The sequence below is a fragment of the Athene noctua genome, chromosome 20, assembly GCF_965140245.1.
Source record: "Athene noctua chromosome 20, bAthNoc1.hap1.1, whole genome shotgun sequence".
Taxonomy (NCBI): domain Eukaryota; kingdom Metazoa; phylum Chordata; class Aves; order Strigiformes; family Strigidae; genus Athene; species Athene noctua.
In genome coordinates, this window is record NC_134056.1 from 11222054 (window position 1) to 11243922 (window position 21869).

At 46.1% G+C, this 21869-nt stretch overlaps 1 protein-coding gene across 7 annotated transcripts in view; it reads right to left on the reverse strand.

Annotated features, from left to right (window-relative positions):
- Positions 1-21869, reverse strand: part of LOC141968697 (discoidin domain-containing receptor 2-like) — a 61584-nt gene that overhangs the window by 25213 nt on the left and 14502 nt on the right. For 4 of the 7 annotated variants that reach the window (XM_074923695.1, XM_074923697.1, XM_074923699.1 and 1 more), the window contains exons 2-4: positions 7800-7937; positions 3482-3584; positions 1062-1290 (exon numbers count right to left, since the gene is read on the reverse strand). In XM_074923695.1, the coding sequence (XP_074779796.1) occupies positions 1062-1290; positions 3482-3584; positions 7800-7863 (396 nt within the window). In that variant the 5' untranslated portion in view covers positions 7864-7937. Of the gene's footprint in view, positions 1-1061; positions 1291-3481; positions 3585-7799; positions 7938-18519; positions 18543-19632; positions 19760-21869 lie in introns of those variants that run through there. The other 3 variants (XM_074923694.1, XM_074923700.1, XM_074923698.1) reach the window with 2 other exon arrangements.

Below are 21869 nucleotides of genomic sequence, written 5' to 3' on the forward strand. Positions count from 1 at the left end.
ACTAAACTGAAACACCTGACACTAACAGTCCTGAGTGCCTGAGAACACTGCTCTGCACAGGACTGGGGTGGGAGACAAAAAGCACTTAGCTACTTGTGGACAGTCTAACCAGTGGAATTCTGGGGTAACTCAAGATGCAGACAGACTTCACTTAAAGTACTGACAATGAACAGCCCCATGGAGTTTCAACTTCCCCTCCCATCCTGCAAACAGTGTCTGTAGCACACACCAAAATGTGAGGGACAAGCAAGATAATGTTAACAGCCAAATAGCCGATGAAAGGTCTGAGTGAGCAAATAATTCATTAACAAGCTAGAAGCTATTACATACTACTGCAATACAGACCCCACTGTGACTTCCAAAGCACCCCCAGTGCAAGAAAACATCACCACACCCAGTACCTTTCTAGTCTGGCTTAGGTCTTCAGACTCCACAAGCCAGGCTGAGGCAGGGTGATCAGGTCAGATGAGCTGCAGATGAGAGAAGGGGATTCCTTCCCAGGGGAAGTTTAACTAAGGATAAGCCATGACCAGAGCACAGCCAGTGCTGAGCTGTGTGCTCAAGTCTGCAGAAAGCAGGAGATACCTGTGGTGAGCTGGGAAGCCTCTCTGAATGTGTGTACTCAGCACATTTCTCCTACCCTCTAAACTCCTTCATCCTCGTTGCTCCCTACATTGCACACTGGCATCAGACATCCAGAAACTCATTTCCATTCCCAGCCACCCCCTCCCTTTTTTTAATCACAAAGCAGGCATCTGCTTTGCAGCTTCCAATTTAGAAGCAAGTGTCTGGCTAGTAGAGGGACACTCACATGATGTTTTGACCATGAACAGAAAGGTAGTGAAGAGCCACAGTTTTCAGTCACAGCAATGATTTGGGGGATCAGATCAGAGGAATAATAGTCCAAGGTCACAGCAAACACAGGACTAAGGCAGAGGATGCTGAATGCCTGACAGAGAAGTCTGGCACTAAGCAGTATGTAGAGGACGTGCCTTCTACAGTTTAGTTCTCTATGACTTGAGTGCTGGCACGCTCCATGATTCAGCTCCTGCTACACTCACCTTCCTGCCCTGACGATCTTTCCAGGAGATCCAGCGCTCTCCATTGCGGCTATAGTCAAGTCGGTAAGCCCGGGCAAATTCTTTGCCTGTGGCACGGGCATGCCGTCCCTGAGTCCCAATCAAGGTGATGAAAAAGAGCTTGTGCAGGTCAATTTGAAGGAACTGTACATCTTCTGGTTGCAACAAGCCAGCCGGACACCAGGCTCCATCCCCCTCTTCCCTTTGTAACCTGAGGGGAAAACCACACACATTAAAAAATGTCACTTCCAAGGATCCAGCCTTCCCAGTAACTGAAGAAACACCTTGAAACTTTGGGAATTGGGAGAAAGAAACCAAATCAGCAAGTGAGACCTGACAACTGGCTACCAAATACCTCTCCTCTTTGGGGTGATGGTCAGTTTAGAGTCCTGCAGACAGTTTTGCCCTGTTCAAAACAACTCCCTTTCATATATGTTTCATTAACTCTTTTAAGAGTTTTTTTCATTAACTGTTCATTAAGATGTAATTTCTTTTCCAGACACATACATTCATATCGATCAGAAACAAATAAGCTACTCAGTAGGTAATTTAGCACCTTGCTGGTAAAGTGCATACTCACTTCTAAACCCCATACAGTGAGGCCTGAATCTCTGCTTGACCATCTCCTACAGCTCTAAAGCACAAAGAGGAGCTATCTTAAACATTTTAGAAAAAAAAGCTCTGCCCATTTACAAGTTATTCTGAGTCATCTAAATACATCTTTCACACTCTCTTCAGAGTTACTTGTGCAGGACACTGCTAGGTGTACAGTGTGAAGGTCTCTGCTTCGAAGTTGAACATTGTGGCACCACCTGCAAAGATTAAGGTTTTTATCCTCGAAGACTGCACACCGAGCAGAGTGCTGCAGCAATCAGCAGGTGGAGCCACTAGAGGAAGCCCTGCCTTACCTAGGCTTCTGTAGGCCCTGCCAGCCACAAGGTGGTGAGTTTGCAATGTGAAAAATTTATCCAGACACACCACCACCACGTGGGCTTTTTAGCCACAGGGATTTCTTAGCAAACAGCAAGCCCTTGAAGTGCCCTTGTCTTTCAGACAGCTATCCCCTCGTCTCTAACTGATGGGATTGGTGAGTCCCAACCCCCTTCCATCAAGAAAGACAGCACCCAGAAGGAGACACTGAAGGTCAAGGCATAGGCTAGAGAAGATTTTTATCTCAGGTTGGTCAGCTGTTTGTGCAAGACTTTCTTATGGTGAAGTGACAAGTAAGAGAAGCTATTAGAAAAGCAGGAAGGGCGACTGTGAAATGACTGGGACAGACATCTACACAGGACAACCTATAACCTCTAACAAAATGAAGGCACCCTCTAGCTGACTTCCATGTCTTGCCCTGTGGACATCCAGCTGCCCTGACAAAGAGGTGATGGTAACAGAAGGTAAATGATGCCTGAAGTATTCACAGAACTGGAGATAAAACAAGTCTCCCAGCTTTCAGGTCCCCAGGCTTGTTCAAACTTCATTAAAACACACAACACTTAACATCTTTGCTCTACTACAGACTGAAAAAAAAAAAAAAAGAAGTCAAGCACAGAATTTTATCATTTTGGACTGCCTAAATTCACCATAAAAATGCAAGTATCACAGTTAACCTGGAACTCATATCTAACTGGCACCAAAGCTGTAGGAATGTTTGATATCATTATCAACAATTCTAAGGAAACTTATATTTGGAAGTATTTTGTAAATCATGTTAGTAGCTTTGAGCAAAATGAAATGACAAAAAAGTGAAAAACCAAGCTTATGAGAGAGACTATAGTAGTACTACTTGACACTGAAGAAAATTCTTTAGCTGCTTTTTAACAATTCCTTAACTCTGCAGTTTCCAGGCTTTTGAGTTAAAGTGGACACAGCCCATTTCCTCAATAGGATGCTGTTGAAAAGTTCATCCTCATAAATGATTTCCTATTATTTAAAGCACTCTACAAGACTCCCAGGGGCACTGTCCCTACCTGACCTGTAAGTCACAAATCCATTAGAGATTTATTCACAGAACTACAAGAAGATGAGGGTCGGAAGCAACCTCTGAAAGCCTCTAGTCCAATTTCCTGCTCACAGCAGGGCTAACTCCAAAGCAACAGTGTTGCTCAAGGCCTTGTACAGCCAAATCCTGAAAGTCTCCCAACACTGAGACATCACCACTTCTCTGGGTTCATTCTCATGGGAAAGCATTTTTTTTCTCTTAATATTCAATCAGAATTTCCTATATTACACGTTGTGACTATGACCACTGCCTTTTGGTCTTTCACTATGCACTAATTAGATTTAATACAGAAGCAGCAAACAAGTTAAACAGGTTTCTTTAAGGGTGAGGGAACTTCTTCCTCAATCACATACTGGATATCTAGAAGACAAAGTATTAGATTTTTTGCCAGAGATTAACCTACCGTGCATACTGGGGTCCTGTGGAATCGTACCACTGGCTGGAAGCAGTGATGTCTTCATCTCGTATTGTCCCTTCATGCATACCCAAAGGGTAGCGGCATATAGCTGACAAAGGGAACACAAGCAATTAAAAAAAATATATCAGTACTAATTATTTCTAAATTGCCAGACAAGTTTAATCAAAATGCTATCATGTCTAGGGAATAAACAAGGTAATGATAAAATAAAGGATGCAAATAAAAAGGATTAAACATAATTACCATAAACTGAAATTATAAGTAATGAAATGCACTCCCAGTTAGTATCATTCAGCAGAGTCCTGGCAAGGCAAAAACTTTACAAAGAAACATTTTAAGAACATAAAATCCAAAACCATACTAGTGTTATTGGTTGCATGGACTTATTTTGTAATGAAAAATTATGTGACAAAAAGGAAGCATTTGTTAAAGATTTTTCTTCTTCTTCTGGAATAAACTGGATGCTTGACTTACATTCAAATAGGAACAATTATTCTTTTCATTAGTCCAATAACAAGTGAGAAGTTAAACATCTTCTATTACAGATGACTAGACTTGCTTATGGAAGCATCTGCTCTGTCATGTCACTGCAGGTTAGAGCTTACATTTGAGCACAAGCTCCTGAGTGCCCACACTGCCCCATCCTGGTCTGTTCCCTGCCTCCAGCCTCAAGTGGGACAAGCATTTCTCCCCAGGCATTAGAAGATTCTCAAACTTGGTGCCTCCAGGAAGTACAGACACAACTGGTTCCAGGCACAGAGCAATACAAGCTCAATACAGCTCAGTACACCAAAGACTCTGCAGATGTAGCTTATAAATCCAAGCTGGCCAAGTTCTCTCCCCTGACACAAGCTTTTAAACGTGTCTTGGAATATTAGAGATGTTTCAGAAAACTCAGAATCTTAATGTATTCATTAAGGCTCAGTATTCAAAACAGGCAAGCAAGATATTTTTGTCAGACTGACATCAATAGATTAAAAAGTTAAATGGGATTAAATCATGAAACAATTAAAAACCAAAAAGCATACTCAATGACAAGTCCCAGAAAAAAAGGAACTTCCATATAGATTTTTGATCTTTGCCCTCTGAGCTCACAGCAGCCCCACCATAACAGCCCAAGCTCCTGCCCTGTCTGCAGTGACACAGGCAAGTGCCAGCACATGCTCCAGTCACTCCCGAGTGGCACATGTGTTGGCTGACACCCTCACTGCCTCCTCCAGCAAGAGCACTGCCTTGAGTGTCTTCCTCCTTTCTGTATCTCAGGACTGCTACCCTTGTACCAAACCTGGATACAGCTGTTCACTGGGTTCAGAAGCTACAAGAAAAGACAGAGGCATGAAACCCACCTTGTTGTTACCACCACAGAGAATAAATAACCACCAGACAAATAACTGCCTGACCGATTCCAGTGTAGAAATGTTTGCAAACAGAGGTGGTCCCAATAGGTTTGGCTGCAGCTGTTCTCAGGCACAGTATCAACAAATGTGTGATGTTCTATGTATTCCTAAATAATCTTGTAAAGGAGATGGATGGTGAGGTGATAATGTTTGCTGATGATACCAGAAAAAAGCAATTATGGGAATACACACAAAAACTACAAAACACCATTACACCACTGTCCGTATTCATGGTCAGATGCCAGTCAGATATGGAACAGAGCTCTTTTTCTGTCTTTCTTTCTCCCATCAAAAGGCAGAGAAAGCAACATAGATGATGCAAAAGGAAAGATCAACAGCCTCCATCGTTATAAAAGAGATTAGTGAAGTATGACAAAGATCATTTATATCCTGAACAATTACTCACTGTCTCTCAAAATACAAGAACTAGGAGGCATCAAAAGATCAGGTAGCAGAGTTCAAAAACAACATATGCATCCTTAATCTATTAAACACTCCAAATGCCAAAGGTTCACATGGGTTCAAAAATCAGCTAGACACTCACAGCTACCACGAGCAAATACCCAAGGGCTAGCTCAGAAAGCTCCTAAGCAGCAGACTGCAGTGAGCAGAGAGCATACCTGGGATAAAGCATTGCTGTGTGCTCTCACATCTGGGCACTCTGCCAGGACCTGACAGGATGGGACCCTGCTGGAGTCAGGACATCAAGCTGGATGGGCCTCTGGTCTCACCCCAAACAGTCATTCATATGCCTGAGGTTTCTTAAGAGGCCTGTTTACAGAAGAATTCACTGGGAGGCAACTGGGATGTCTGATCGGGATCAGGCATGACAACTATGGCTGCTGAAAGACAACCAAGAGCTCTAACCCTGCTCTGATACTGAACAGTAAGTTCAGTAACACAAACTAGTCTCAACTGTCTTCACTCCTACCTGTCCCACCACAGACCAGTACAATCTGATTTATTGCTGGAAAGCCAGTATGTTGCTGAACTATGGGTAAATATCTGAAGATTTTCCAGAAGTGTAGGGTTATCATCTGAAAGCAGCAAGTGTTTTTGTGATTCTAAAGTGGGAGTCCTGTCTGGTCACACCTTATTTAAAGGTCAAGTGCACACCCTACGGCAATGCCAAATGGAGAGCTAGCTAGTTGGGAAGGACTCTGGGAGACCAGGACTTACTGCAGTCCTTAACAAAACTCATTTATTCACAAAACCAGGGCTGGCAGACGGATGCCAGAATGTCCCTGACATCAAGGGATGCAATCTACATGTGGCTGTGGCTTTCACCAAAACAAGGAGCATGAGGCTCTCGCCAAAACATGCGTACTCTTGAGGAAAGCCATCCTTGGGTTCTGTTAAGGTGCCACCAGGACTCCTGCTCAGATATCCCTGACCCTTTACTACACAACTCAGGGACACACTCACCTGCCAGGCAGACAGGATACACTGAGGCTCAGAAGAATGTCACAGCTCACCTCTGTGATGACAACTGATGCTGGGCAGAAGGACTCCAGAGGATCCTTCCCACATAGGTCTGAAATCATCCACAGATGATCCTCAAGCCCCTTTGATTTAGAAGGCAATGCAGGAGGTGCTTCAGACCACTCCTGGAGCAGATCAGGAGGACAAGATAATCAGTGGAGCCTGTAGGCATTGCAGCTGAGGAGCATCAGCTGGGCTATGGGTGTGCTGGAGTCTGGGTGAGAACAGGACATGGCCCCCAGAGAGGCAGCTGAGCAGCGGTGGGAGCTGGGAATGAAAAGTTGCTTGAGGAAGTCACAGGCAGAACTGAGAAGTGTGAGCAAACCTACACACTTCTTGGTGGAAGAGATTACTGCAGGAGTTGTGGGACCACAGCCCTGTGCTCAGGATCTGGTGGGGGGGAAACTATTCCTGCACCTTTGGGTGTACCAAATTCTATGCTTACCACCACCAGAAGGAATCTGCATGACTGACCCTCTAGCTCCCATCCTCCCTCTTCTTCCACTAGGTTTTAGCCACCAGAACAAGAGAGAGTGACAGGGGGGCCCAGGAGTGCCTGCTGAGTTCCCCCACAGGGCTCGCTTCAGCTCTGGCTGGTTACAGCACAACCTCAAACCTCTGCAAAGATCCACAGGCCAGAGCAGGGTCAGAGCCAGACACAGCCAAAGGCTCCAGGACAGAGTCAGAACCAGCAGAGCAAATGAAGGCCCTCAGGCTGCCTCACCACACCTTCAGCCAAGCTGGAAAAGGATTAGACTCATTTATTTCACAGATTGTCTCCAGCTCAAACCACCTCACTACAGGGATTTCTGCAATATATTGCAAATTATCTTAACTCATCTCCATCATGATTATAACTTGCCAAATCCTGTAGGATAAGAGGTCATGCCCTCCACAGGGACTCATAGGCTCATATCCCTGTCTCCTATCTGGCACAAAGTTAGGATGGGTTTTCTACCTTTCCTTCCACACTTCTCTCTCCAGAATCCCTCTTGCTGGCTGGAGAGCTGTGGCTTATGCTTTGCTAACAGATAATTTGCTTTCCACAGTGAGCACAGTATCTCCAAGCCAGTCTAGAGCCAGGTTTGTTCTGCAGGCCACATGGTTAAAGTTATGAAGGGATAATCAGAGCTCAAGACAGGCCTCCTGAGAACACTGACCCTCTGGGTGGGCATAAAGAGGAGCATATCCATGCGCCTGAGCCCTCCTGGGACTGTCAGGAGAGGTGTCCCACTCCAGCACAGCTGTCAAGGAAGACTGGATTTCTCAGTCCAGAGGAGGACATTCAGGAACTACATTAGTGATTACATTTATATGCATTCATTACATTCATATGCATTCAACATGAGAGGCAAAGAAAGGCTGAGAACAAACAGATGAAGGGTGGGAGGTCAGTCTCCCCTCCCAGCCTGGCAGCTCCCTACCAGGGTTGACTTCGGGGCTAGACAGCTCAGGCAGTGAGGCCAACAGCAGCATGCAGAAGATCATGGTAGCAATCGGAGGCGCTGCGCAGGGTCAGATGGGTGCGAGTCCTTCAAAGACAGCAGCTGCCATCTACATTTCTGAAAGACAAAGCAAAGAGAGAAGATAAGAGTCCTCCAAAGACAGAACTTCTCTGTGCTGCAGACTTTGTATACTGGCATTGCCTCGTGATGGGTTGGGCAATCTTCCATGCCCTCAAGAGTGACTTGACTTCAACCCTACTCTCTCAGCCATGCCCTGATCAGAGGCTTAGCAAAGAACTAATAATTGCCTGACTACCCATACCACCTCTAAAGTTATCAATATAGTTCAGCTTTTAGGAACTCAGCTGCCATGACTACTATGCGGACATACTCTCTTAACTGCTCTTAAACAAGTCCAATGCAAAGGAATCTCTCCCCCATCCATTCTTCACTTTCCTTATTATATTAACAAGTATTGAAGCTGCATCGACAATGAACCTGGACAGTCCAAGCAGGCTCCCCAAGCAGGGCTTATCCACCCAATGCACACCTCTATCAGCACCAGATGTCTACATGAAGTAGCCAAGGGGGCACTCTGGAACTTGTCACACAACCTTAAGATAAATGTCTAAAACAAGGTGAAAATAATCTCTCCCTACATGTCCATATTGCTGCCAAAAGAGCATGTGCACTCACATGCAAGCACACTTAATTTCCTGTTTGGAAACAGGAAAATAGCAAAGGGCTTAAACACTGGCAATTTCAGTGGAAAGCCATGATAACACCTAAAGCAACACAAGGTCATATCAGCAGTTATGTGAATTCTTTGTGTCCTACAAAGAGCCTCAGGAGGTTCCCATCCTGGAAGACAGATTTACAGAAGGAAGGTTAGAGGCTCTGTCTCATATTGAAATGTCAGAGGAAAAGAAAACAGAACAAATCAATAAATGAGAAGTTGCCAGGACCAGAGGGTGTTTGCTCAAGAATCCTCAGAGTGGTAGTAAAAAAGGCAAAATTGAATAGGATTTGTTAGTAAAGGAAAAGATGATAAAAAAGGGACCATCACTACACTAGTGCATACATGCAAGAGCATCAGATGCCATTAGCTCAAAGATCTGTAACAAAAGGCTGTATTTTTTCCACCCAACGTAATTAAATTGTACAAGTTACAGCCATGAGTTGCCATGGATACCAAAACAATCTTCACAATATATTCACAACAAAGATACACCCCAGCTTCTTAAATCCAAAGGTAAAACCTTTGGCTCAGGAAATCCCCCAGACGCAGATTGCTAGACGCCCAGAAGCTAAACCAGGGTTAGAATCACTGAGGCTTGCCCTGTTTTTATTCTCTTTCCTAAGGATTTGCTACTGGCCATTGTCCCTGCTGGATTCCGTCAGAAAAGATGGCTCTGAGCCTGAAAAACAAGTAAGGGCCTTCTTGGGAAAAGAGCCAAACACGCACGCAGGAGGGGAAACTAATGATCAGTGGATGCTGCCCAGCTGTGTCATGCCCAGCCATGCAACAATGCAAGCAAAACAAAAAAGACCTTAAAATTGCCAGGACCCCTCCCGCTTCAGCCACCTCTTGTGCTCCATGTGAGCACCCTGGGCAAGGCTGGGAGGAAGGTGACCACAAGGTTCTGTGATTTTGTGGCATCTCAGGTGGTGAGTATGCAAAAGCAAAGCACTGGAGTGAAAACGCAGCCCATCTCTCAGCAGGAAGGTCTAGCAATCAGAAAAAAGGTTCTGACCAAGCTACATGGTCATCCTTTCCCCCAAAATGGAGGGCAGTGATCTCAGATGAAAAACACACCAATTCCCACCACCCCATGACAGACTGCAAGTACCACAGAGCAGAGACTTCCTGTAGCCATGCAGAGGGTGATTTTGTAAAGACATTTTTGCAGCAGAATTTGAAGTGGGTGTTAATCTATGCAGGTGATTTGCTTAGGGTGCTCTGGAGGCTCCCCAGGCAGGACTTGCAAAAGGAACTGTGGAGTTCAGCACTAGAGACTGTCCTCCCACAGGACATGAGAAAGTGTCATGTACATGAAGGCTTTAACTTTAACCACGTTCCTGGAGGAGCGGATGAGAAACACAACAGAGAGCTGTCTGGTGGTATATGGGGTGCCCTGATCATGACCCAGGAGTCTGCCCAGATCAGCTGGGCTATGTGGGCACAGCCTGGACTAGAGAGGGTCCTTGCCCCATGCCCCCCACACTGGACCAGCCACTGAACAGAGCTGCAAGTTGCTGAGGAGACTCTGGCAGAACAGCAGCTTGGAGACATCACTCAGGTGACTTCTCAGATGGATGTTTAAAAGCTGCCAGCTGTACTGGAGCCCTCAGATGGCAGCAGGTGAGCACACATACACTCCACACCCTCATCACCCCAGCAGGGCCTAGGAACAGAGCCTGGAAAACAGGGAGAGGGTCAGGCATCTGTAAAGCCACAGGCTAGCTCCCACCAAAACACACCCTCAGATCTCCCTCCAACTTTGCCAGTGTTAAGGGAAAAGGTGGCCAGAGGGCACTGAAATAGCAATCTTACATGGCTAGGTGAGGACCAGAGCCTGCTGCTGAAGAAAAAAACAAACATGAGAACAACCCCAGACATTTGAACTGCAAGTGTTCAAATGCCTTGGCTTCCCATTTGATCCAAAAGCCCAAAGAGGGATCCAACAGCAGGGAGGCAGATGCTTGCAGCAGAGCACAGGGATGAAGGAGCACCCATTCTCTGCCATCAGCAGAGCTCACAGCCCAGCTTGGATCAGCTACTGCCTCAAGTGAAAAGTACTGAGTCTTGGCAAAAGAATTTTGTCTTTTGACAAAAGAGTAGTGGTGCTAAGCTTGTCATCCTCTCAAAATGACGTGCAAGTCATAACAACAGCCACCAATGTCACAGCAATATAATAATGTGATGTGTAACAAACAGCAACATTATCTCAACCAACCAGATACAGCCCAAACACCATAATTCAAGTGCCCATTTGCTTTATACAAAGCTCACACCATGTTCTAAATCACCTTTTGTATCATCACATAGCCAGTCACATCACTTAACCTCTTGAATACAGTGATCAGAATGTAAAAGATAACACGATGGAAGAGGGAATGGGATGAAGATAAGGAGTCACACAGAGATGCCCAAGCACTGCATCAGCTCCTGCCACTTAGCCAGTGTCCAGTGCTGGAGGAAAGGTATGGGCTGGGGCAGCACAGATTGTCTGTGTCCCACCCTGCTGCAGCCAGCACTCTGTGAACCAAGGGCTTTGCAGGACTTGATGGGAACATGGAGCTCAGCAGGTCAAGCAAAAATTGTGTGGCCTGGGGGAACTGCAAGCCAAAACTGGAAGATGTGACCATAAAGACCAGCCTGCTCTCCGGGAAAGACAAGGAAACCTTCAGTGCTAGCTTGAGAGTTCCCCTGTCTGCAGCAATGTGCCGATGAAAGCTGGCTTTGAATTTGGCCCTTGCCTAAAAAGCGTCCAAGGTGAGCAGGATGAATCTTTGAGATGTGACTACGTCCACTGATGATGGAGGGAACCTAAATGGCTGACCTGGACCAGCCTCATCACTCCCAGGTGGCCACAGTTTGGCAAGACAAATCCTCACCTTTGTATGTGGCAGTGAATAAGGATTTACAGCAGTTCAGCCCTATGCGGGGACCCCAGCAGCTGGGTTCAGGCTGTGCTGGGCTTGCTCTTCCTGCCACACTTGTCCTAAACCACCAAAGCGCATGTTTGGCAGTCCCAGGAGAGATGCTGCACACAGGGAACAAACAATGTAATTTCTCATCTTCTAGTGCTCTACAGAAGCTGTTGTTCTCTTGAGCAAGGTCACCAAGAGTGTTTTTCACACATCTCATCATTTAGATAAGCCTCAGCTCTGCTCAGGAGCTCATACAGCTGGAAATTGCTGTTTGAAGAACTACTGATGTTGATTTCTGCTGAGTCTAAATCTCAGCTAGTAGTAGATTTGATTTCCAAACTCTACACTTCTCAGTGCTAGAACACACTGGAATATACTACTAAATACAAGCCTCTATACAAACTGCTAATGATTTTTTTCTGGGTAGACTTGAATCTTTGTAGCTCTTTCAGCTGCATTAAGAGTCCCTTGCTGTGCTCACGCCTTTCTTCCTGACCTGCCCACACATACACAGAAAGTGCCAAAACTACAGCACAAGCCCAAAACCAGCAAAAACAGGATTAGCAACATCCTCACTGAGGCAAGAAAGTGTTAAACTCTGTTCTCAGGACTGAATGGATCAAGTTGCTAATTGCTAACAGCTGGCTGCAGGAGAATAAAGTCCTGTTACAATCATTGTGAGAGTGGAAAAAAAACATCTACTTGCTGAAAAACTCACTAAGAAATGCAAAAGAGGGCAGTTTTTCCCAATATACCCAGCAGATACCATGTCTAAAAAGCCAATCCATCTCTCCGCGGAGAACCAGCCCGCTGTGACCCAGCACTGTCCCCAGCACAGCACCGGCCTGCAACCAAAAGCACCATGGGCGCAGGAGGGAGCTATTCTGTAGTGATGTGCATGAAGAAGGTGGGACTTGGAGCTCCTCCAGGTACTGTTCTCCCTCCAGAGATCCATTATGGAGGTCTGGCATGTTTGCAAGACTCTCTAGATCCCAACTGAAACAGGTATTTGTTTTAACTGGTTCCTTCACAGATCATTACCTCAGAGCAGGACTGTAGGGTTTGCTACAGGAATACCATTACAGATGCCCAGCACTGTGCCAAGAAACTCCAGTTGTGATCAAGACTCATAGCTGTGTGTATGATGCGCGCTACGCATTACAGGAGGATCTATCCTTAATCAAAGTATCTTCAGAAGAGGTTCAGGAGTGGTCAGGAGGACTGGACAGTATCTCCTAGCATTCCTAAATTAATTCAAGGAGGAAACAGCAAAGCTACTAATTGGGACCTGAAGAAATAAACGCTGGAAAGCATGATTTCCATTTCTGTAGCTCCAGAACAATAGCGAAGCACTTCTCTTTGCCTCTGAATTGATCTGAGATATCCCAAATCCAGCAGACTTCTCTGAAGCATGTGCTTACAGCCCATGCAGCTCCTGTTTGGACCAAACAGAATTTGTTGATGAAAATGCTTAGCAGAAAGGATTCTGATCACATCTTCAAATGTTTTGCTTAGTTTACAATTCAAATACTTCTTGCTGTTGGTATCAATTTTGGTTTTTTAAGAGGGCTTTGAAGCCCTAGTTGTCTCCTCCTTATAGATTTCTATTTACTATTAACAAAGATTCTGCCTTTGCAACTCCGCTAGCATCATGCTAAGAGTGTGCAGGGACAACAATAACAGTCTTAAGGCAAGGCAGTATCTTCTAACGAAGCCAACTGACATAAGACTGGAAAAAACAGAGCAGGGCTGCTGGCCTGTGAAGAGGGCCACCAACTCCAGCAGAGGTGCTGAAGGGTGAACAGATGGGACCAGTATCAGGACAGCCATGCCATGTGTGCAGGAGCCATGCAAAAAGGCAACAAGTTTTCCCTTCAGTGAACTCAGAGTGTGGTCTCTATGGTCATCCCTAGATTCTGTCAACCAGGCAGCACTGGGAGAGGTCTCTGCATGCCACATGGGTGGCACATGGACAAACCAAGTGCGAACAGTGACACCAAAAACCAACACACTAGACAGTAACAGGGGAGCTGGGCAGGCCCAGCAAGATCCCAGAACAAAGCATGAAGCTGCAACAGGAGATCTTGGATACAGGCACCAAGGGAAATGGCCAGAAAGAGGAAAAACCCATGGCAATGTTAGAAATGTGGTGGAGGACATGGAGGAGGAACAGTGACACCACAAACTAATGTCCAGAGCAGCAACACAGCTGAACAGATAAAAGCAACTAGATTTTAGGTGAAAGGGTTAATCAAGATGCATGTTGAGAAGACACAGCAACAGCAAAAGTGAGACAGGAATAGGCTCCAGCATGATCTCTGAGGTGGTATTAAGAGACTTGACACCGCAAGAGACATAAAAGAAGAACACATGGGACTAAGAAAGGGACCACAACTTGTGGGAGTGGCACATGGGGTGGGGACAGGGACACCACAGAGCTGGGTATGAGGCAGTGGCAGAAGAATGGGAACACTGAGTTACTTTGTGGTCATCCTCTTGAGGGGTGGGCAACAGGACTGCCCTGAGGCTGAGGAGGGTTTGAACCTTGTTTTCCATGTTGTGGCCAAGCATCTAATAGGGCTATTATGAAAAAAGTGACACCTCACCCTTGCTACATTTTAGGAGAAAAACAGAATTCCAGTCACCCATGACAGCCATTTAACACCAGGAGAAGGCTCAGCCCATTGACTCAAACATGAGGAGTGCCTTACCTACAACCTAGAGTGATGTGCTGGTGTTTTTACAAAAGAGTTAAGAGACCCACAAATCCTCCAGCATTTTCCCATGGCCTGTTGGCCAGTCCCACAGGAGTGGGGTGTCCTTGGATTGTGAAACTGCACAGAGCACTTCTGTCACAAGACCAGACTTAGGGATAAATGGACATGTAATTTAATCCATCAAAGTAACCAGGCCAAAATCAGAAGCCATTAGAGAGGCAAAGCCAAAGATAAGGAAATGCAATTCATTTTACTAATAACTGGTGGTTCTTGGCTAGGCTAATCCAAAAACATAGATACCCTTCCCCACCAACCCTGAGGCAAGGGTGCTCTCTGCTTACCTCAACTAAGGGACCTGGAGGTACTTCCCACAACCCAGACCTGCCAGGCACGTCCCAACTCTACACAGGACATGAACACAGGAACCCTAAACCCAGCAGCAGGGGCAAGGGGAGACTCGTGCACTCCAGCAAGCCCTCCCTCAACTGAGGAGCAGCCTCCAGTCCCACTGTTTCTGTATATCAGATAATGCAGGGAGGGCAGAAATGGCAGGAGAACAGAAGACATGCAAATTCCAATTGTCCTTCTTCTTGCCCAGGCAGCAATGATCACTGTCCCTTACCAGAGCTTCCTTGCCATGCAGAAGAGGCACCAGGGAGCACCTGGCACAGTGACATTTTCACTCTATTCCTTATACTGGCATTTCTCTCCAGCTTTTGAGGAGGTTGCTTACTTTTTTTTAAAAACTATCCTCAAAACGTATCAGCTACAAGTTAGCAATAGTCCTCTCAAGACCTACAATCTTCCACTGCGAGAGTCTCACATAGCAATCATATATACGACATGTTAACCACACAGATGACAGATGGAGTATTAAGAGCACTCAATCTAAACCACCTTCCTCCCTCCCCATTCTCAAGGGGCTCCCCCATAACCTTTTACTTAACTGTACTCAAACTTGCATTCAGAAGAAGATCAGGTTACTGAGTCACAGAATTATTTGGGCTGGAAGAGATCCTCAGGAGAGTATCTAATCCCACCTCCTGCTCAAAACAGGGTTAGCACCAATTTCAGAGAAGCCTGCACAGGACTTTGTCCAGCTGGGTCTTAAAAACCTCCAGTGATGGAAACTCCCCCATCTCTCTGGACAACCTCTTCCACTGCTTGACTGTCTGCAAAGGGAAAACCTCAGCCTTCCTTATGCCAAGGCAGAACCTCCTGTTATTTCAGTCAGTGATCACTGTCAACCCTCCTGATACACATCTCTCTTTCTGTTGTTTTAATAATCTGCCCTTAGGTATCCCAAAGCCTTCTCTTGTCCTGACTAAACCAGCCTGGCTCCATCAACCTCTTCAGTGAAGGCAAATTTCAGTATTAAGTTACTTATTATTTTCTCCCAAGCCACTACTCATGAGACCAAGGCTCTGTCCGGGCAGTGGGACAGCTCTGGTCAGATTTTGCTACAACTCCCACCAGCTTCTTCATGGGCAAACTCGGGAATAACTGAGTTTGTCCCCTGCTGATACCAGAACATGGCTGGCACACTATTCCATGGCTCTCTGTTTAGAGACTGTGTGGATCACATTCCCACCGGTAACTATTTTTGAAAGGTATCAAGTGGCACTTTTTAAATCAACTCATTCAATGTAGTACTGACCAGCAAAATGGAAACTGAGATACTGCTACCTTAACACAGAGAGGGAAGGGACTGGTTACACTAACAGCAAATAAGGACCAGATACCACCAAAACTGCTCAGGAGGGTGTTTCACAGTTCAGAGCCCACCAGCTACCAGCAGTGGTGAGGGACCCTAGCAGAGCATGAAGGATATTCCAGAGATCAGACCCTGCCCAAGGCAATGAGGACCTGCCTTCACCGCCCTGCCCAGGACCTGCCCCGGAGACCCAACACGCTCCTGCTCCTGAAGCAGAGCCTCTACTGCCTCCCGGGAGCAGCAGCATTTGGTCAACAGCAGGGAACTTAGTCAGGATGCAGGTATATGATGTCAACGCAGCTACTTCTGGCAACCAGGACAAGAATCTCATTAAAAACCACAATCTGAAGACTTTTCGGACGTGATCTGCTTTCCATCAGAGCACAGGGATCACTAAGCATGTTCTTTCTTTAATTTGACACCAATTTACAAATGCACCAGCTTCCCCAGATCTTGCTCTGGACAGAGGTTAGTCTCAACTGCCTGTTGGTTATGTACTCCCACTCTGTTTTAAAACACTGTGACAACATTTGTGTTTTCCCAAACTTCTGGAACTCCTTCAGTCTTCCCAGATTTATTACACATCAGCAGCCAGGATTGAGAAAGCTGTTTTGCCAATTTGTTTTATACAAACAGGTTCCAATCTTGCTCAAGTTTCAAAGACTTTAAAATGTTATCTTGTGTTTTAACACCCTCCCTTGTTACCACTGCAACAAAGTATTAAGATATCCTCATAAAGGAGAGTACATCATCCAGCTTCTCCCCAACCACAAGAAATGTTTTAACTCTCAGTATAGTTATTAGCAATCAGTTAGAGGGTTTTTTTAAACCTCTCAACAATATAAACACCATTGATGAAATCTATTTTGTTACACAGATATTAAAATATTTCTTACTGTCTTGAAATATATTTGCTATGCTTTTTCAGTTATCTTTATCTTTCCTCATTAATTGCCTACTTTCCAAACTACCACTTTACAGTAACAGCCACATATCCACAACTTTTTTTGCAAACTGCTCCTAGTGGTTTCTTTTAAAAAGATAAAACATGGTTACTGGGACAGACTCTGCAAAACCAGATGGAAGCAAAGTCACGTACAGCAGCACATAGTACCCAGCACCAAGCTGAGAAGCTCCTGTTCTTTGCAAGGGTGGAAGCCAAACAGAGATGGTTCAGTGAAAGTCAAACCAGAAATGCTCTTTTGGAACATCTACTAATTTAGCTGGCCATCTAGTTTCCATCAAACCACCACAGAAATGCTGATACTACCAAAAGCTACATATTATTAGTTTTGTAAAATGTCTCTTCATGTTCATAAAACAAAAATTCAGTGCACCTGTCACTGGCACACAGACCTTGCCCTTAGCTTGAGAGGCACTACTGGCTCTGCCGTAGTCTTACCAAAAACATGTTTATAGATGTGAAAAGCCATGCCATACATCTCCAAAAAGATACGGAACCTGAAGAAGCTTTTTCAGTATCAGAAAGAAGCAAAAATTATCATCACTTACTGCATTCCACAGATTGAAATAACTCCAAATACCAAACACAGCAAGTGGAAAGTCTTACTGCCCTCCAACAGCACACTGGCCTGAACCAGAGGGGAACAAGGCAGGTTGTGTCCTCAGCGGGCATCATTTCTACAGAGGCTGAGCAAACTGTGCATCAGTGCACCTAACCAAGAAAGCAAAGTCTGGGTACACACAGCTGTTACATTCTGCTTGAGCAAACTTTGTTTACTACACAAAGTGGTTTTAAAGTTTAATTTGTGAAGTGCCCAGCAAAGATGGGAGCAGTGAGTGGCAACACTTACAGAGCAGCTGAAGTTGCTGCAAACCTGGAGACTCCAGTGAGGATTTCCGGGCTGGTCTCACCAAGTTCTGCTGGGTTTACTATTGACTAGTACAATTCTACAAGATAAAATTTAACCTCTCATGTACAGAGATGAAATTTCAATTAACTAAACATTCCAGAAAAACACTTAGCATGACTATAGACCATTCAGAGAAGATCTTTGCTTACCACACTGCATTTCAAGCAATCAAACCAAATGTTTTGCTTATAAACAAAGGAAAAGACAAGATGACTGAAAAAGCTCGAGCAGCATTTCACAGCTATGGGAAGCCACAATGGCTGATTCTGATCAAATTTTCTCAGGACAGACCAGAAAAGAGGAGCCTACAGAGAATTAATGAGATTTAGCAATTACACACAAGGCAAGTAGCTGTAGGAAAATCCTGCAATTGTTTGAGGCAAAGAGGAGAGACACAGGAGAGACTGGGGGGGGGGGGGGGGGAATACATACAACAATGATGCTTAGACCAAAAAAAGGATCCCATTTACTTTTCCATATTGAAAATTAATTGAAATTTAAAAAACAACAAATTAAAAATGAGGAAATTAAGTTCCACGGCATACCATGCACATTAAGCCTCTGGGACATATTGCCACAGAGCAATGTGGGAGTAATTCAATAAAATATTGGAAGCGGATCTACATAATAAGAACATCTGCAATTCTGTTAGAGTAAAAGAAAGAGTACACTGGATATAAATTTTCATCTAGCCAGGCATAAGCAAACTAGTAATTAATGTGACTAGAAAGTTCTCTTACATAGGCAGGTTATTCCACATTTGCGTTCAAGCTCTTGGGTTTTCATGTGCAACGTGCCAAGCAGCCACTGCCTGAGATAAGATGGTGCCTGAGTAGGTGGGCTGTGATCTAATCCAGTTTGGCAAGCTTTATGTCTGCATATAGAGATCACATTTCAGTTTTCAGCAGGCTATTGTGCAGCTTCTCAAAAAGAGGAACAACACTACCCACCTTTTTTTTTTTTAAGCAGAGATTATCCTCTGTGACAGAAAAAGGGGAGATGAAATTTCAGCCAAACCTATTAAATAAATACCTGCAGAGCAGTGAGCAACCCTGGAACGCTCCAGTGGAAACATGACTATTTTGGAAAGTTCTCAGCACCTGAGACAATGGCGAAATAATCTGATTTTATCTGGAGGGACTGCTACTAACAACAAGGATTCTCAGGAGCAGCTTCCTGCATATTCATACTCCTGTGTTTTAGGCTACATGTGATCTGAGAAAGTTTGACTGTGACAAAAACTGCAGTAGGTGCACCAGGAGGAAACAGTCTGCATCTCCTCAGGAGGAGAGGAGAGTGAACACAGGCAACACAGCCACAGAACTCGCAGGGGGCAGGAGCTGCTGGGGCTCGGAGGGCAGGAGCATGTCCCCCACCACCACCTTCCCACAAGCAACTCGCTGCCAGCCCCAGTTTTTGCATATCTGACTCAGCCTTAGCCCTGAAACATCTCAGGCAAGCATGTCTGATTGAGAGCTCAAACTCCATGGGCTTTCCCAGAGCGCCACAGCCCCAGAAACCACTTCTGTCCGGGAGAATGACACCAGCCAGCTTCACATTTCTACCCAACAACAGATCCCAAGGGTTCCAGAGGGCCCCGGGCATGCAGCGTTGCGGGAACACCCATGATCTGTGAACCCCTCCTGTAGTCACGGGACAAAAAACAGCAAGCGAAGAGCCACCGTCTCCCTATCAGCCAGGGAGAGAAATCTTCACCTCCCAGCACTGCCACCAAACCCCCTTCACTTCCAGCAAGTCTGCAAAGGCGTTTGTACTTTAGCCAAGGACAGAAGCGCGCATGGGGGGAGAGCTGATCGCAAGCTGAAAGCAGAGTGAAGCTGGAAGGACCCTACCTGCCTTGCCCGGGGCCTGCTGAGCACAGGGAACAACTGCTGTGTCTCTTTTGAACTCCATAGGTTGAGCCAGGCTGTAGTTTCGACATTCCTTGCAACTTTCCACCAGCACACATGATATGTTCAAACTTGAGTAACTCCGCCCTCCTCCCTCCCTCCGCACACACACACAGGCCCAGGAGATGGCCCTGCCTCTATCATCCCAGTTCCTATAGCAACTCCTGACCGAGCAGATGGAAACAGAGCTGTTTTCTAGGCAAATCTGCCTTCTTGGATTCCTCTGCTCTTCCCTGCTGTTGGCCCCTCCTTGCTCCAGTGCTCTCCCTAGGGGCTGCTCCGCTGGCACTTGGCCCAGACTTCGCCTGGAGGAAGGCCAAGCTTTGAATTCATTTAGTAAAACCACAACATAAAGCAGCTCTCCTGCTCAGGAAGCAGGGCCCGTGTAGTCCCAGGGGCAAGCCAGGCCCCGGCACAGCACCGCAGAACCAGCTTGCACCTTCTTGTTTAACACAGCTGCCTGCACCCACAGGAAAAATCCTGGCAAAGACGTCGCCACGCTGTGCTCCTCACGTTCATTCCTCACCAGCATGTGTCATCCGTGGGGGAAAGGTAAAAAGCAAAGACAGAACTAACTAGTCATTTATTAAGCAATTCCAGCCAACGGGATTATTGCAACCCAAGAGCAGAGCACTTCTCAGTCGTCTGGACTTCCAAGGTCTTTCCCAGATGAGGGAGAGACCAGCAGTGACACTGGGGCTCAAGGCATGTTCATCCCAACAGCTCACCCTTGTCTGCTTCCCTTGGGTTGGGCTCCCACAGGAGTGAAGTTCACTACTGCAGCTGTTAGACAGCTGCGTGACATCACATTAATTTCCTTTTCACTTAAAAAAAATATAGAAATAGAGTGAAAATACAAAACTCAATACCAGAATGTGGCACTTGCAGGGAGATAACTACCACTGGTGACAGTGAGAACCTCAGAGGCAGGTAACAACGCTAAGGCTTCATGGTGGCAGGACATGCAGGACCACAGCAGATGGAGACACAGGAGCCACTGACATGGCCAGCAGGCTGTGGGCACCCTGGGGAGACCACCCACACATGCCAGTAAGGCACCACCACAGGGCACAGCCGTGGGGCTGCAAAATCATTCCTCAGCTACACAGCCCTGAAAAGCCCTACCACCTCCAGCACTGCCTGCAGCCCCTGCCTGCTGCAAAGCTACTGCTGGTGCCACTGGAGAGCCCTGGAATGAGGCAGCCTACAGCAGACCAGAGCCACACTCACCTGGGTGACAAGGCCACTGGGATTTGAGAGGAACATCACCTGGCAACACCGGTATAAAGTCCCAGTTAGGGGACGAGCACCAAGGAACACAACAGAAGACTGAAGAGCAGAAGTACTTTGCTGACTTGCCTGTTGGGAAACACAGGTGCTGTCCTGCCTCCTGTGAGGAAGCTGCTCAGCAAGGGAAGTGCTGCAATGTCCCATTCAGACAACCCACCGTGGGGAAGCATCCTCCTGAGGTCAGCAGCACAGGGCTACAAAGCAGCACTGGGGTGGGAAGTGGATGCCCGTGTTGTTCAGGAATGACACTCACAGGAACTCCACAGCAGGAAGCTGAGAAGTGGGGATGGCAGCAATTCAGCCCATTCTTTGAGGACTCCCATGCTACACCAGGCTTCAAGCAGTAATCACAGCAAAGCATCAACAGAAGCAGCAGGTATTTCAGGTATTCAAAAGAAAAAAGGAAGCAGACATGAACCACACTGTGCCCACACCATGTCACAACTGGAAAATACGGCTGTAAGCTCTAAGACATGGTCATATGTGCACACATGCAGTCAGATGTTGCCTTGCTCCCACCTTCCTCCCTGCCTCCATACCCCATCTCAGCCACACAATTCACATCTGTACCAAGAACAGAAAACTATTTACTTTTTCCCCCCCTTGAGTCCTTTTTCCATGTCTGAGTGCACTGATCAGCTCAGAGGGACAGGACAATCCTTAAGGCTCATATATGGTTTGGGTCAGAAACACATGACCAGCAGCAGGGTGGAGGTAGAAAGACATGAGACCCCTTCCTGCTTGGGAAGCTCTACTCCAAGAGGGTGTTACTGATTCAGGTAACTTACAAGACACTCTCCTGCCAAAATAAGAATGCTTGCCCTGTCAACATAATGGTGCCCAGGGACCAAGCTGGATACAGGCCCCCAAGGTAAACTGGGACCAAAACA